This window comes from Ostrinia nubilalis, chromosome 20 (genome assembly GCF_963855985.1).
Source record: "Ostrinia nubilalis chromosome 20, ilOstNubi1.1, whole genome shotgun sequence".
NCBI lineage: Eukaryota > Metazoa > Arthropoda > Insecta > Lepidoptera > Crambidae > Ostrinia > Ostrinia nubilalis.
In genome coordinates, this window is record NC_087107.1 from 14,047,098 (window position 1) to 14,063,401 (window position 16,304).

The 16,304-nt window shown below is 40.2% G+C and overlaps 1 protein-coding gene across 1 annotated transcript in view; it reads right to left on the bottom strand.

Moving 5' to 3' along the window:
* The window catches only part of LOC135081917 (microtubule-actin cross-linking factor 1, isoforms 1/2/3/4-like), a 214,601-nt gene extending 205,661 nt beyond the window's left edge, over positions 1 to 8,940 (bottom strand). Inside the window, exons 1-4 of the mRNA XM_063976699.1 lie at positions 8,849 to 8,940; positions 5,922 to 6,032; positions 3,131 to 3,295; positions 2,462 to 2,699 (exon numbers count right to left, since the gene is read on the bottom strand). Of these exons, the coding sequence (XP_063832769.1) occupies positions 2,462 to 2,699; positions 3,131 to 3,295; positions 5,922 to 6,032; positions 8,849 to 8,908 (574 nt within the window). The 5' untranslated portion in view covers positions 8,909 to 8,940. The remainder of the gene's footprint in view (positions 1 to 2,461; positions 2,700 to 3,130; positions 3,296 to 5,921; positions 6,033 to 8,848) is intronic.
* Positions 8,941 to 16,304: the final 7,364 nt, after the last annotated feature.

The window sequence follows — 16,304 nt, forward strand, 5'->3', positions numbered from 1 at the left end:
TACACCCAGATCCGTCAAAGAAATTAAAATTCATCATTTCAATTTCTGCTCGGCCGGCCGACTCGAAACAGCCTCTCGGCATAGTATCAAATGTATTTGGTCGCCGTACAAATCACCGCTTTACGACACGAACGCACGTAAACGTCACGGCGGGAAAAATGACACAGGTCCTGCCTTGACGGGCGCTCGCGCCATACTAATCGATGTCGGCTTGCGCATTGTAATTTATACTGATATTCACATCAATATTTTGACAAAGTGGTTACTAATATTTAAACAATAACTGTAGAAATTAATTCTACAATGAATATTCTTTATTTTGGGATACTTTTATTGCAGTTTATGCTGTGTTTTTAAACCAAAAACCACGATCAAAATGTGACGTTAATCTTCAAATTTGCCAAATTATTTTTAGATTTTACTCAATAATGGTAATGAAATTCAAGAATCTATTTCATTAATGGACTACAAGAATATATGTCCGATGATTACTATATATTTTTAAGCTTATTATATGAGCATAAATAATAGATACAGGACTTTGAAAATGAGTCTGCGGCAATTTTTTCGTAAAATGGTTGTGGGAGATGGGGCACTGTGAATTAAGCAAAAGAGTTTTAGTAAATCCGTTTCATTAATGGTCAACAACAAGGATTGACCTATCTTTCGCAGTTATTAAATAATCTCTGGGTGTTGCTTAAGATAGTAATTCATGCTTCCAAAATCTTAGAAATTCGCACGAAAATGTAAAATGGCTCTTAAAACTGACAAGTAGACAATTAGAACTTGGCCCACTGTTCAGATTAAAATTGAGCTGTATTGCATACTTGCGTACGTCGGCTGACACGGTAATATTATAATTATTATGGTGAAACATGGCTAACTTAATTGAAACTTCTAAAATTAATATTAAACTTATTTATATAATTTGCTTGCATCAATTTTAAAGAGGTTGACAGAGTGGTGACTTAATTTCTAAGGCTGCTTCTTTTCAGTACCTACTGGTATAACTGACCCAAGCAGTGATAGGGTCAAAAATAGGTGATTAATCATACTTTTACTTACCCATACATTGCGGAATGAGGACACTCTGTTATGGAAACGTTATTTCCTAGATAAGAGAACCAGGCAGGAGCACAAGAAAACACCACATCCCGCCCACACAGATTTATTGCCACAAATTACACAAAATATACAAATTGGTTAGCTACGTACAAACAGTACAAGCGCATTGATTTGTTAGTATCTATCTACAGAATCATCTCAATCATCATGTTATTTATTAATGATTATTTACTATACAATCAACTTGATTTTGTTAGCTTACTAATCTACAAACCATCACAAGCAGTGCTTATTAGTTCAGAAGTGTAAAATCACGCCTTAGCAAGGAACATGTTAAAGTAATAAAGACATTTTGAAGACATGTTTCATCAACATCATACATTGTTATTTATTCATATTTATTTGATTTGAAGACATGTTATTTGAGCAATGGAATATTACTGATCATCACATATTTTTTTATGAATGTTACAAATTTGCTTTATTTTAAGTACAAATAACAAAGCGTGATTTTACATATTACATGATTTTGTATTTTATTACCAATCAACGTTTTGTTAAGATCAAGACATGAAGTGATTTCATTTATTAGTAAGTACAGTCTAAATAATTAGTAGTCCCATACAAACACCACAAATTATCCCATCACCATAACTAATACCAGTGTCGCTTGAAAGGAACGAACCAATTAAGAAATGAACCACATTTATTTCGCTTTAAGCTCTTTTCCAGGAAAAAGCAGCGTGAGATTATTCAATTGGGGAGCGTAACTTCGTTATGGGTGTCGCGACAAGCTTTAGTCGAGATACATAGTTCCACCAGCTCGCTCGCCATAAGTGGGTTACGTCACAGTACTTCGATTGCACGTCATACCAACTATGCTTCGCGTGACGTCAGCGCGAAGAACGCACGTTATGAACAAAAATATAGCTGTTCTACAGTAAAGATGAGAGACCTATCTCGATTGGCACAACCCTGGATGAATCAAATTCAAATTCTTTATTGCATTCTATGTTGTAAATAAGGTCTTAAACAATATATTGTATAGTCTCAAACATAGACCCGACCATGATGTTACAAAAAAGAATAAATAAGGGTTTTAGGGTAGTAATCGTTTAATGGGGACATAAGTGAAGTAATTCTTATGAGAATAAAGATTATTCCCTTAAGTCAGATAGGCACAGCCCTGAAGACCTAGGATAAGCGTTTATCACGCGATTTTACGTGTTAAGCCCATTTGTCGTCTAAAATCATCGATAAGATATTATCACGACGCGCTTCCTAGCCCGGCAGGATAAGGCGCAGTTCATAACACAGATACTGAAATCTTGTTAGGATCATACATGTCCCAAAATTGGTTCGTTCCCTCAAGTGACCCCCCTCCCGCGAGACTCACCGCTGGCCTGGCTCTCGGCGGAGGCGCGGCGCGCGTCGGGAGCGGCGGTGACGGCGGTGACGGCGGTGACGGCGGGCGTAGCGGCAGCGCGTAGCGGCTCCCAGTCGCGCGTGAGAGCGTGCAGCGCGTCGCGCAGTTCCGGCGCGACGGACTGGCGCGCGCCCGCGCACTCGCGCTCCATGTTGTTGTAGTTCTCGATCACTTCACGAACCTCTGATTCGCGTGCGCGGACCGACGCCTGCGCATAACATTAACATTCTAAGTCATAGAAGTGCTAAAACGGCATAAGTGTCATCAACACGACAATACAAATGGAAAATAATCGTCCTTCATTAGTATATACATTCCAAAGCAAGCCATGTTCGGCCAAATGATTTCATCTGAGGCTCATCATCATCCCAACCAAAAGACGTCCACTGAAGATAGACCTCCCCCAATTCAGACCCCAGATTATACGGTTGGTAACGGTCTGCATCCAGCGTCTTCCTGCTACCTGCTTATGAGTTCATCGGTCCACTTTAAGGATAAACGTCTTCCACTGCAAATCTTTGCTGCCAGTGCCAACTGCCTAGCAGACGCAATATCCGCGAGGTTGGTATGGCCATGGGTGGTGGTGGGATTTGCTCCATCGGCCGTCAGTTCTGCAATGTGTCCTGCCTGTCCACTTACCACCATCTCAGCGAGGGCATCAGGTTCGGGCGGCGGCGTGGCCTGCAGGCGAGCGCGCGTGTCGCGCGCCCAGGCGGCGGCGTCGTGCAAGCGCGCCGTGTACTTGGCCAGCGCGCTCAGCTTGCCGCCTACTAGCGCCGCGTGCGCTGACAGCTCGTCACGTGCCTGTGACAATGACATCACACACGCGTCAGTTTTATGTTATTGTTATAACAGCAGAATATTGCTGGTTATTCCCAACAAATTGATGGTAACACAAGCACAAAACAGGAACAGAATGCAAGTAGATATGAACGAAACAAAACTTTAAAGAGCATTATTTGGGTCTGGTCCTTCGAGCCAGACACGCCGCGTTAGGCAGGCGTGCGCCCGCAGGCCACAGCGCGCGGTCCCCGGCTCTGGTCAGCCGCGGTTACATGCTCTCTATTACGCTCACCACTTCACTTTACACTTTTGGAAAGGTATTTTGGTAAAGAGATACGTATTTTAGATATGTTTCAACACATGCGTGATATTTTTTATAAATTACTTTTTTTGAAATTGACAATATTTACTTTGTAGCTTTTAGACCGATGAAATTGGTTTCTTGTCTGGGGCATATTATTATTTTTTATTTCGGCCAAATGGAATTGCACACTCAAAGGTATCGCAATGCAATAACCATCGAGACGCAGATTCAGCCGCCCCTAGCGCACATTTCCCTGCGGAGACGAGACAAACAAACTTGACCACTCGAGCCGGCGGAGTGTACCTATTGTGTTAACTTTTCAGACGGCCTGTCGGCGTCAGCAGCGTTAGCACTATTACAGCCAGTGCAGTAAAGAGGGCAGAATTACCATTTTGTACAGTCGACAGTACATCAGACTGTACAATTTTGTTGCAAATTCGCCCCTATTACGATTAAATAAATTGCCACGTATACATTGACATGCCGAAGATCTAGTAAGTTATTCTCATCATCATCGTAGTACTCGTATAAATACTTAAAGCCATGTAGGTGTGCTAACATAACAAAGTTTATGTTGGCTACGGTCGCAGAACAACAAATATGTCAATGTAAAGGCCTTTTTTACTAAAATAGTAAAACATTTTATTTTATTTATTTAAATGCACAACCACAGAATACAATTTAATAAAATAAACTTAACTAGGTTTCACATTTAAATTATATTCCTATATAATGAGGGTTTTCGCGTATGAAAGATCCGCTAGATGGCGGAACGTGAATGTGGGGTCTGACTGCTGCGTGATTGGTGGATTTTGACATATCTGTCAATGTCATGTAACAAATAACCAATCATGCAGTATTTGGACCTCGCGTCTACGTATTGCCATCTGGCGTATTTTTCATACGCGAAAACCCTCATTACATGTCTTTTTTGTGGTAATTTCAATAGTAGTAGTAGTAGGAGGTGAACAACGATCGCCACTCATACAGTAAACTGCGCCTACTGTATACATCTGTTGCGTGACGTAGATGAACCGCGTGCAACTATTCCAAGCTCGCATTCCTGCGGCTTCACGGCGCTTGTGAGAACTATTCCTAGTCCTACCTACGAGCATGAAGTGAAAGCTGGCTCTAACTACAAACTAGGTACTCATTAGAGCTATAGTTAATACTGACTTTGGTGACATTGACTTTAAGCAAATATAGTAAGTTGCTTGTCCAATAAAATGTTTGCAAAGTTAGACCAGTACGAGTAAATTTATGTTTCATTTAGTATCTCTCATCTTCAATAAGTTTCCCAATAGGATGTTCGTTACGTCTTAATGTGACTTTGTCGGTAGTAATAGATAGATAAATCTGTTGTTTTTATGTGTATACTTTTCGTGAGTTTTTATTAGCTATAAAAGTGGTGTACAACCAAACAAAATTATGTGCATCACCGAATAAAAACACAGATTTAACTCGTAAACACGGCGCGAGCGTTCGTTAGCGCTCGTGTCTGTTGCAAATGCTCGCCGTAGCTGTTTTTCGCGCGTCGTAAAATCTGCATGCGGGTGCTTCGTCGGCGTTATTTCCCGGCCACAAATTCCAGCGGAATGGAAACCTCGCGAGCTCCCAAGAACCATTGTCATAGAATACGAAAAACGAAAACAAAGTCGGTATATTGTTTCGGTTAGCCTCGGCGACCCTTTGCGTACGCTAAGAATAAAAGGCAGCGTACAATATGGAAACGTTTTTGCCAATTCTGTGAAGCGAAGAGTTTTAATGCATTCTGTTTTATACTTGTAATAAAAGCAAGAGCTGAATGATGAAACAATTCCTAAAGAGTAATTAATCAATCAGGTTTTCGTAATGGGGCTATAATAATTAAATATTGTATCATTGGAAGTCGTTGTTTTTTTATAATATGTATAATCATCATAATTTCAGCCACAGGACGTCCACTGCTGAACAGACCTCCCCCAATGATTTTCACATCCCTCGTTTGTTAGCGGACTTCATCCAGCGCCTTCCTCTCCTGTGTGAGGTCCATCTTTAAGAGGTCGTCGGTCCACCTTGTGGGTGGACGTCCCATGCTGCGTTTTCCGGTACTTGACCACCGCTCCAGAAGCTTGTTTATATTCAAAAGTTATTAACGGACTAGTTATATCGCGAACAAAATCCCAGCCTGGGCTCGTGAGAGCTGGAGCAAGCAGCTTACCTTCTCGGCGCCTTGGTCGTTTCGTCGACCACTATGCGGCAGAGGGAACACCCCAGGTTTTAGTGGGTTCGAGCCCCATATAACCTGCCGCCCCCCCGGCGGTAGGTATGGATAGGCCATTTTCCTGGGTAAAAAAAGCTTACCTTCTCGAGCTGCGCGTGCAACTGCGCGAAGTGCTCGCCGCTCGGCGGGTGCTTGGCGCCGCGCAGCACCTCCATGTCGCGCAGACGCGTCGACACCTCCTCGTCGCGAGCCTGCCCAACACAAATCAAATCAAATCAAATCAAAATATCATTAGCATTCGTATCATTAGGTTTGGTTGGTGGTAGGGCTCGTTCAAAGTCCGCCTGGCTAGCTACCACCATCTTACCCAAGCAAGTCCGTCGCCATAACAACAATGTTAACAGCATTGTTGTTTCGGCAGTTAGAGGTGAGATAGCCAGTTCCTCCGTGGTTGAGGATTCCGAGTGAAGCTCGCTCAGGTGAGATACAGACCAAGAGATTATTCGTTGTGGATAAAAAAAAATTGCAATTTTGAACGACGCATACACATGCTAACCGGTTGATCTATGCAGGATTAATAAGGGTTGTGTGTTAACGGAACGGTAAGATGACGGATGAAATATTAATTGCTTGATTTTAACAATTGAATGATGAGGAATGATTGGTCTATGGAATATAGGAAACAGAAGGGATGAATGAGGATTGAGGTTGAGAGTGATAGTAGTTTAAAATATCTATGACTGTTATAAGACGAAAGACGGAGGACGGTCGAGCTCGAGTCGTTTGTAAAATACGTGTAAACTGTAATGTAATTTTGATAATTGACGAGAAATATAATTTATAATTCATGAGTTGTCATTCAAATAAGAATAGGAATTCCCACATGTATTTTGTACGTGAACCCAAAAACTTTTTGGCATTCCTGTGATTTAACAAAAAATAGCAAACTGAATTTCAGAAAACATCCAGCGGGGCTGCTATTAGGTACTGCGACATCGGTGACGTCACGCGGGTGACAGTGCGTCACTCGACGTAATCGCTGTGGCGGACGCAACCACTCCACTACTTGTCGCGCACGCTACCTACGGTGACGTGACGACTCGATCGAACCTCGCGACTCGCGAGTCGCGTCTGTCACGAGTGGGTAATTGGATTGGGAACGGATGCCAACAGTCAATTATGCGTTTTTACCACATAAGATATCACTAATTAGCTGTCGTTTTGCACTAATTTTAGTTCTCAGTTGATTAAAGGAGTTTGATGACATTTCTGACGTAACAATAACAGCAATTTTGATCTTGAAGCTGTTGTTTACAGCGTATTGCGACTGCTTAGTCTCCGTTCAAGTTAGCCAGACGTAACTGATTAATGTTGTTCCAAAGGCACGTATAAGTCACACGAGCCAATTATTAATTTAGCAATGACAATTAACGCGCAACGATGTGACATCACAGTTATCACGTCAATCACGCGCGCGGCGAGGCGTTCGACGCGTCACGTGACGTGACAAGCTGTCGTTAATAAATCCTTATTGGTTTGTGCAATAAACGCCTATCGTGCGATTGTGACAAGCCACGCCGGAAATAATTGATGTACATTTTCATCTATAAATCAATAATTATATTTTGACAGTGTGTTGATTGAGGAATATTATTTATTATTATTAGATTAAATTAAATAACAGTACCTAGATTTATACCAGCAATAGCAGGCAAATCGCCTACGGCTAGTGCGGCAGTAATCGTGCGAGTAATAAGACTTCAAAGACGACTTTTATTGGGCAGTAAAATGACATGACATTAATGTTGCATTCGCCATTACAGTAACATAACGGCGAGACGAACACGATAGGAAAGTTTAATTCCGTCTATAATAGTAACGTGTCGCGTCCCACGGACGGCTTTATGTGCGGGCCGTAAATCGCTGCGTCACAACTGCCGCACTCACGCGCACCACACCTTAACCTCAGCTCGCTGCAGGTCACTTAAGTTACTTTTGTCTGTACTTAAACATTTGTTACTTATTTTTATATGCATGTACTTACTTTTGAATAAATAGATTTGTATTTGTATTTTATTTCATAAAGCGCTAAGCTGAACGGTAGGAACCAAAACTATTGGCCTAGTAATAAGCCACAAAGTTCATATATTGCCACTTTCCATCTCGCAGAATGTTAGTTATGATTTTTTATTATGGTGTCTACGTTGCGTCTGCCAAAAATAGCTGATCTGCTTAAACATCACAACTGAGAATAGCTACCTGAGGTTTGGACGTTAGTTAGCTAGTTTTGCTGTGTTCCGTGCACCTCAATGTGCACTAATATGCAGTGAGCTAGCGCGTAAGTACTCCGCATTGAGTGTTGTTTGTGGGATTAGATCCGCGTGGTTGGGAGGCAGCCGGCAGCTAGCGCGAGCTAAACGCTGTTTATGAGGCGGCCATAAATCGACGGCTCCCGCCACGGTTCACCTTGCATCGCCGTTGGTGTGCAAGGCACAGCTCTATTTCACTTAGGAAATGACTAGAGCAAGTGTTTAAATAACACAGAACAGGCATAACTACTTATCTTTTGAACAAAAATGGAAATTCGGTTGAGAATAAAATATTAAATTACAAGGTTTTTATGGAGATTCAGATAAAATTGGTACCGATTAACCTTTTGACATGGCAAGCACAAGTTAATTAGTAGGTAAGAGTGTACAATTTGCCACGGCCGTCGTCGGCAGCAGGCCCGCCGCAGACGGCATAAATCCCGCCTGTCGCCGGGACGCCGCGCGCCGGGGTGGGCTCACGGGCATATTCACGATTGTACGGCCGACAGCACATCAAACTTAACACCATGAGAGGCCATTATTAGCAGTATAATATAATATATTTTCTGAAGTGTTGTTTACTGTACTTAAGAGATAAATGCACTGTCTAAAATGTGATAAAACATAAACCAAACGCAAGTCACACATTTCAAAATGCTATGAATCTCAAAATAATAGGAGTCAAAGCAGTTTTTGTTTAGGGGTAAAATTACGTGATGATCTTATATACATAGTTTAGTATGACACACACGACTAACTTTTTTAAAATGACGAATTTCGGACACAGCTCGCGTTAATAACACTTCAAAGCGAAACATTTATTCATATCACATACGAAAATGAAATCCACCTTGGACAGCTTCTGAATAATATTAATACGATGTAAACACTATAAATAAAGTTTATTCGCACCGATCGCGTACACAGATCGAAGACGACTCCGCTGAAGCAACAAACACTCACGGAAATGCCGGCAGGGAAACTAACGCACTACATTCACGAAAGTACTATTTCATTCCTACTCTATAAATTGGGAAGGACCGACGACCAGGCCGAAACAGAGTCTATTTCCTACGTGGTAAGCTTCAAATAAGATTGGAGGGAGATCGGCGCGTGCGCCTATTCGCGCGCCGCGTACAAACAAATGATGGGACACGGAGTATTTTCATAGATTCAGAAATAGACGCGAAGCCGACGCTCGCATAGACATCGCCCCAATCGGCGGGCATTCCTCAGCCTTATACGGCACTCGGTAACACTTCCGACTTCTTGGCAAAAATGTCTACGACATTAAAGCCATGAAAAAAGTTGTATCCTAATTAAACCTTATTGTATTTCCGAGATATCGAACAATTTCTGTATCTTCTTTAATTACATTTTTTAATTAATAATTTCTTACTTCCCCAGTTCATCGAGACAAGTATTACCTAGTACATAAGCGAATACTTCGGTTTGCTGAGCACAACATTGTGTTTAGTAATTTATTGCTATCTGCAGAAATTAATTATTCGGCTGTTTATAGTTTCTAACTATCCTAAATAGGGATGCCAGGACGAGAACACACGTGCTGCAACATTATCAAGCAACTTTGGGTTTCAATACGTTGCTATAGAGGCGGGCTCGCCGATAAAGGTGAGCCTATACTAATTACTCCTGTACCACGAGGGAGTTGTATCCGCACCGCCCGTATACAGTGTGAGTCACGTTAAAGTGTACATATGAAAATATATGAAACTAGACCTATTTTTATCGACAAAAAAGAGATCAAAAAATTTTTGAGATTTTTTTTAAATTTTTTATAGAATTTTTTTTCTTCCAATTACTTATTGTAAAGAAAACGTAAAAACTTTTAAACTAAGCGGTATATCCTGATAAAATAAAAACAGTAATAATTCTAAATAACAGGCGATACTAAAAAAATACATGAAATACCTAGAAAATGCCAACAAATAATAAAAAATGATACTTTTTGAAAAAAATCTGCTTAAAAATTCGTATTTTTTTGGTTATTTGATAAATTTCTCCAAAAAATGCCCCTATAACAGGTGGTTTTTATTACTTTTTATTATTCTCTATCGTATTACTTTTGTAAAATCAAAAATCGCATGTCTCTATCCCTGTCACAACGTTTGCAATGATCGTTTGAACTAAGCCTCTCCGGGCGCGCCATTCAACGCTTCGTTAACAACGAAACTGAAAGTGACTCTAGATTTGTAATTTTGATAAAGACAAGTTAGATTTTAAATAAAAACAAAAGATTTTGAAGTAAAATAAGCATTTGAGTTAAAATTAAAATTGTCTCTACCTGTAGCGGAGAAAAATGTGGTGCAGGCCTTTGTTCAAACGATCATAGCAAATGTTGTGATAGGGATAGAGACATGCGATTTTTAGTTTTACAAAAGTAATACGATAGAGAATAATAAAAATTAATAAAAACCATCTGTTATAGGGGCATTTTTTGGAGAAATTTATCAAATAACCAAAAAAATACGAATTTTTAAGCAGTGTTTTTTCAAAAAGAATCATTTTTTATTATTTGTTGGCATTTTTTGTGTATTTTATGTATTGTTTTAGTATTGCCTGTTATTTAGCATTATTACTGTTTTTATTTTATCAGGATATACCGCTTAGTTTAAAAGTTATTACGTTTTCTTCACAATAAGTAATTGGAAGAAAAAAAATTCTATAAAAAATTAAAAAAAAATCTCAAAAATTTTTTGACCTCTTTTTTGTCGATAAAAATAGGTCTAGTTTCATCTATTTTCATATGTACACTTTAACGTGACTCACACTGTATACGGAACCTTACCTACATTAATCTTATACGAAGTGTAATAAGCACTATCTATTTAGTTTAGTTAACTAATATAAAGTGTAAATTGTGTAGAATTCTATGTGCTTTACATATTAAATTGAAACTCTATTGGAAGTATTGATACAAATATTTCCAAGACACTCACATGAGTCTCTAGGGCTGCGTCTCTAAAAGCGTGTTGAACATCAAACCTGCTGTCAAACCGCTGTGGCCGATGACAGCTGCAATTATCGAACACTTACTCGTCGCTTCCTGACGGTGAAATATACTCGAGCGCGAGCGCGTCTTAATTAAGAATCCCAAATGAGAAAACTCATTTATACGCGTTGGCAGAAAGGCTCAGGTCTAATATAACTGTCTGGAGATTTAGCAGATTCATTGTACGAATGTTAGGAAAGTTTATTATCTGGAGTTATTAACATAACACGTTAAATCAAAGCATGTACAATGGCACGCCTAGTGCATGATTGCGGGAATCCCCGCGCTGCACCGACATTCATCACTCGCGTCCCGCGGGTACCGCGGACAATCACGTCATGTCGCACGTCATATGACGTCACTGGCATTAGTTATTCATGCATGAAAGCAGCAATATACATTGCCTTAATATTTCATTGCGGCCTTCCTTCGGGATTCCATCACATTTGGTTTGTAGACAGAATTGCATTGAAATAACAGACTGTATACGGGAATACGGGACTATTCCGACCTCTTGTTCCCACCGCTGCAACTCCTGTGAAGCCAGGATCTACATTCAATAAAAACCCAACCAGTGAAGGTCAAGTTTGTCCCGGGGGAAAGTTAAACTGTCATTGAACCCGCAACGAAATTAATCAGAAGAACATAGAAGTTCCAAATTAAAGGACTGAATACTAGACTGCGGTAGTTTCAAAGACTGAAGCAGCTGTCACTGTTAACGTCTTGGCATCGGCAACGGAGTACGAGTACTAGCCTCTGGCCTCGGTATTGGATCACGTAAATAGGACAGATAACAGAAGTTCTGCCCAACCGCCCACAGCACGGCAGCGCCGCCCGTCCCAGCGGGCGTGCGTAACATTCGTGAGTATCGCTACAAGCAACAACAGAGCGAAGCGCGGTGACGTCGTTAGCGCGCTCCCGGCGGACGGCGCATCATCATACATCAACTGAAGGACCCGTGTCTGTGGCGTGCCCGAGGGAGAGACAACAACAGGGAATCAACTCCACGATACAGTTAACAAGGTAAATCCCAAACAACACGTTTCAGAAGATGATAGATTGTGCATGACAGATTATCAGTTAGTGAACACTAAATCAAAATAAGAGGACAAATTTTTAGGTAATCTACTACTTCAGTCAATAAATCAAATCTAAAAGTACTGAAAAGCGCGAACTAAAAACGAGATGTAGATGAACTTAGTTGAAACATGTTGTGAGCGAAGAATATTTTGGACCTAATTTTTAGTTTGGTCATTTGGTAGCAAATAAATGTCTTTTCTTCTTTTTTTTTTCACACCGACAAGCAGAAGTTGTCAAGATTGCCACACGTGTTGAAGTTGAGGAGTCGTGGCGCTCTCACAGTAACGAGGCCCCGGCACTCCTGCCGCGGTGACTTCGTGTCTAATCACACGCACCCCTCTACGCGTGGGGACGACATAATGTGTGAGAGCCAAGAAAATATATCTGGGTGTTAGAGTAGAGACGATAAAGAATTGAGAAAATGTAAAAAAAAAACCAATATAAAATACAGTACTCCACGGCGTTGCATTAGTTCTGACCTAAAAATGCAACGCCAAATAAACATTTTATCAGTGTACTAGCTTTCCGCCCGCGGCTTCGCCCGCGTGGAATTTTGTCTGTCACAGAAAAACTTTATCGCGCGCGTCCCTGTTTCAAAAACCGGGATAAAAACTATCCTATGTTCTTTCCCGGGACTCAAACTATCTCTATGCCAAATTTCATCAAAATCGGTTGCGAGGTTTAAGCGGGAAAGCGTAACAGACAGACAGACAGACAGACAGACAGACAGACAGACAGACAGAGTTACTTTCGCATTTATAATATTAGTTGGGATTCAACTACTTATTGGAACTCTAAAATCCTTTCTACGTTAATAATCCAACATTTGAATGAAAATCAAATAACACCGTTCGTAGCAAACTAAACGCAAATCATCACCAAATTGCAATTGAATTGCAGACTAATAGCCCATACATCGATTAAGCGAGCGCACGAACCTGCATTAAAGGGGTCCACTCGGAAACACAATATCGGCTCTGTCTTTCTCTTCCGCTCGTGTTAATTCACGAGTGAGTGAAAGAGATGTCTGCTATGAATGTTAATATAACGTGTAGTTATAGGACATGACGAGTTATCAGGGTGGGCGCTCAGATTATGGCGTATTTGCGTGAAGCTCGCCCGGTAATAGCCGCGGGCCCGGCGACGGCGGGGTTGATACTGTCAGCGCGACCCTCCCCGATAGATGGATGCAGATCAATGTCAACATAGACGGATGAAGTCACTTTAGCTTTAGTATATCGCTTTAAATGGACGTCGGTTTTTAAGAAAAACAAATAGACATCAAGGAATCATCAAGGAATGATTCGTGTATTTTCTTATATTGTCTTGAGTTTACCTATCTATTTTTCTTATTATTGAATCCTTAACGACTTTGTCCCACCAGTATTAAAATTTAGAAGCTGCCTTTAGTACCAGAGCCATTTCGCATTTCTAAGTGTGCAAACCAATCACTAAACCACGAACTCGGGCCTACATCACGGCGTGCACAGCTGCGCTTAGCGAAACAAAACAGCACTTTCAATTTGCACTACCGATACGGTCTTGTGTTGTTGCCAAAAAACTTAAACTTCATTTGGGCAAATGAAAATACGGAAAAAAGATATTATACATTCGAAGCCTCGTTTATAAGCTGGAAAAAGACATAAAAGATAAGTGCACAACATGGTTATCTGTCCATCGCTGAAACTGCCTGGGGCTATTATCGCCCACGTTTGGGCCAGGCGGTGGGCAGCGCCGTCGGAAGTGGGGTAATTTCCCGCCGTCACCGACGACACGGCCAAATAAAAGCGCTTTGAATAAGCGGAAGTAAGGCATCGACTGACAGTAAGCTGTTACAACCTTTGCCAAGTTCGAAATGGTAGGCTGTACTCTTAAAACGCAGCCAATCTAACTTCGAACTGAACTGAATTTATTAAAAGATAATGAAATCAAGAAATCCATTAAAATCTAGACCAACATTGTGAATAATAATAACGTAAACAATAATTACTCCGTCAAAACCCAAACTCGTAAAAAAATGGGACATATTACAGTACAACAATACCACTGACTATTAATTCAAGTTATTATTACAGGCAGAATTTTTCAATACAGTCGGTTTGTTCTTATTGACGAGTGTTTTTGTTTGAATTAAAAGTAAAAACACCGGCTACATTCGCACCGGCGACAGACGCCCGCTCATTCATCAGCACTGCGCCCGTAATCCGCGATCATGCTAATTGCGCCCGCGACGCGCACGCAGCAAATCACATATTGAAAAATAAATACAGTCCACCAGTATTTACATAACTACACGAAAAATTTTATGGAAATAAAGATTTTACAATAAACATACCTGTCCACTTGTTTAATCATAAAGGCGAAAACGGCAAGATAGCACAGACTGAAGGTTTTTAAGTTGGACACGAAAAATAAATATCGGAAATGGATCATTATTTGGTAAAACATAAACTGTTATCAAACGGGAGAGAATAACAAAAAAATGGCTTATACAAATCAAGCAAAGTCACCCACAATATGAATACACTGACTGTTATTTTGTTTGTTTTGTACCGTGCACCCTCCTCTTGTGAAAGCATTTCCTCGCCGAACCCGGGCCGTGTCCAGCGTGTTTTATGCTAAGCGCCGCGGATTACTCGGGGAGCTTTTGATTAAATCAAAACATGAAAAACTCGACGGACTTTATCCATTGCTTTTCAAGCTTTTCGATATACCTTTAGTTAGAATAATTCGACAAAGATGATAGGCGAAAACGATTATATATTTTTTTTTAAATATCACCGTCTAATCGTCACTCAAATAATTAAAACTGAAAACGGTAAATCAAAAGTTATAAAAACTTGAATACAAATGATAGCTAAAAAGATATTAACTTGAATAACGGGAATTTCCCATCCAATCTTTCAAACTCAATCTTTTAATTGCATGTCATAATCATTCCATCGATTGACTATGTTCTTTTAAAGTTCAACGCACTTGGTAAGTACCATTTGATATGTGGTTTATACATCCCGCCAAATCAAAATCATTCTACCTACTCATACTTTCTAAATGCACTACGTTGTGAGTTGGAGGTTGACAGTAACTCATTCTATATAGCTGGTGATTTCAATATTCCTTCCATAGATTGGGAACAGCAAAACCTTTCTGATTCATTATCAACCTTAAATATTGATAGCAACTTTCTAATTGCCAAAAATATGTTGGATTTTTTGCAATCAACAAACAGTAAACAACAAAACTTTATAAGAAATAGTATGGGTCGGGTATTGGACTTGTTTATTACAAATTTGGAGTCGTGTGTTTGTGAACCTCCGTCTAGTCCCTTGGTGCCTATTGATCGTTTACATCCACCTTTTTGTGTTTTAACTTCTCTTAAACTTAATCAGGGAGTTATGAATACTTGTTCTAAACCTAGATATAGTTATTTGGAGGGAAATTACACTGCTATTAATCAACATCTCAGCACTATAAACTGGAGTGAGATTCTTGAAAATGTCTCTTTGGAAAGTTCGGTGAGTGTTTTTTATGAGAAAATATACGAGGCAATTCGGCAATATATACCCCTACGTCCTGTTAAATCAAACCACTATCCGGTTTGGTTCTCGCGGCCACTAATTCATGTATTTAAAAATAAAGAAAGGGCTTGGATTAGGTGGAAAAAACATAATACTACTGCTTGTTATGAAGAATTTTCACTGTATCGACACAGATTTAAATTACTTGCTAGGGAATGCTTTGATAATTATATAAACACCATTGAAGAAAAGCTTAAGTCTGATGTAAAAGTATTCTGGAAGTTTGTAAAAAGTAGTAGTAAAAAATCAGGTATCCCATCGCGTATGAGGTACAGTGACACTGAATCTGACAAGCCTGACGAAATATGTAATTTATTCGGCAAGTTTTTCGGGTCCGTATATGAATTGGACTGCGATGATGGTATTGACCCTGAAACATTGCCCTTCAATGAAAGATGCAACTTTGTTTTAACTGACATACATATCTCCAGAGAGGATATCTTAAGGGAACTGAAGTCATTGGACGTTACAAAGGGCCCCGGGCCTGATAGCTTGCCGCCATTTTTTGTTAAGCACACAGCTGAGTCACTTGTTACTCCTTTA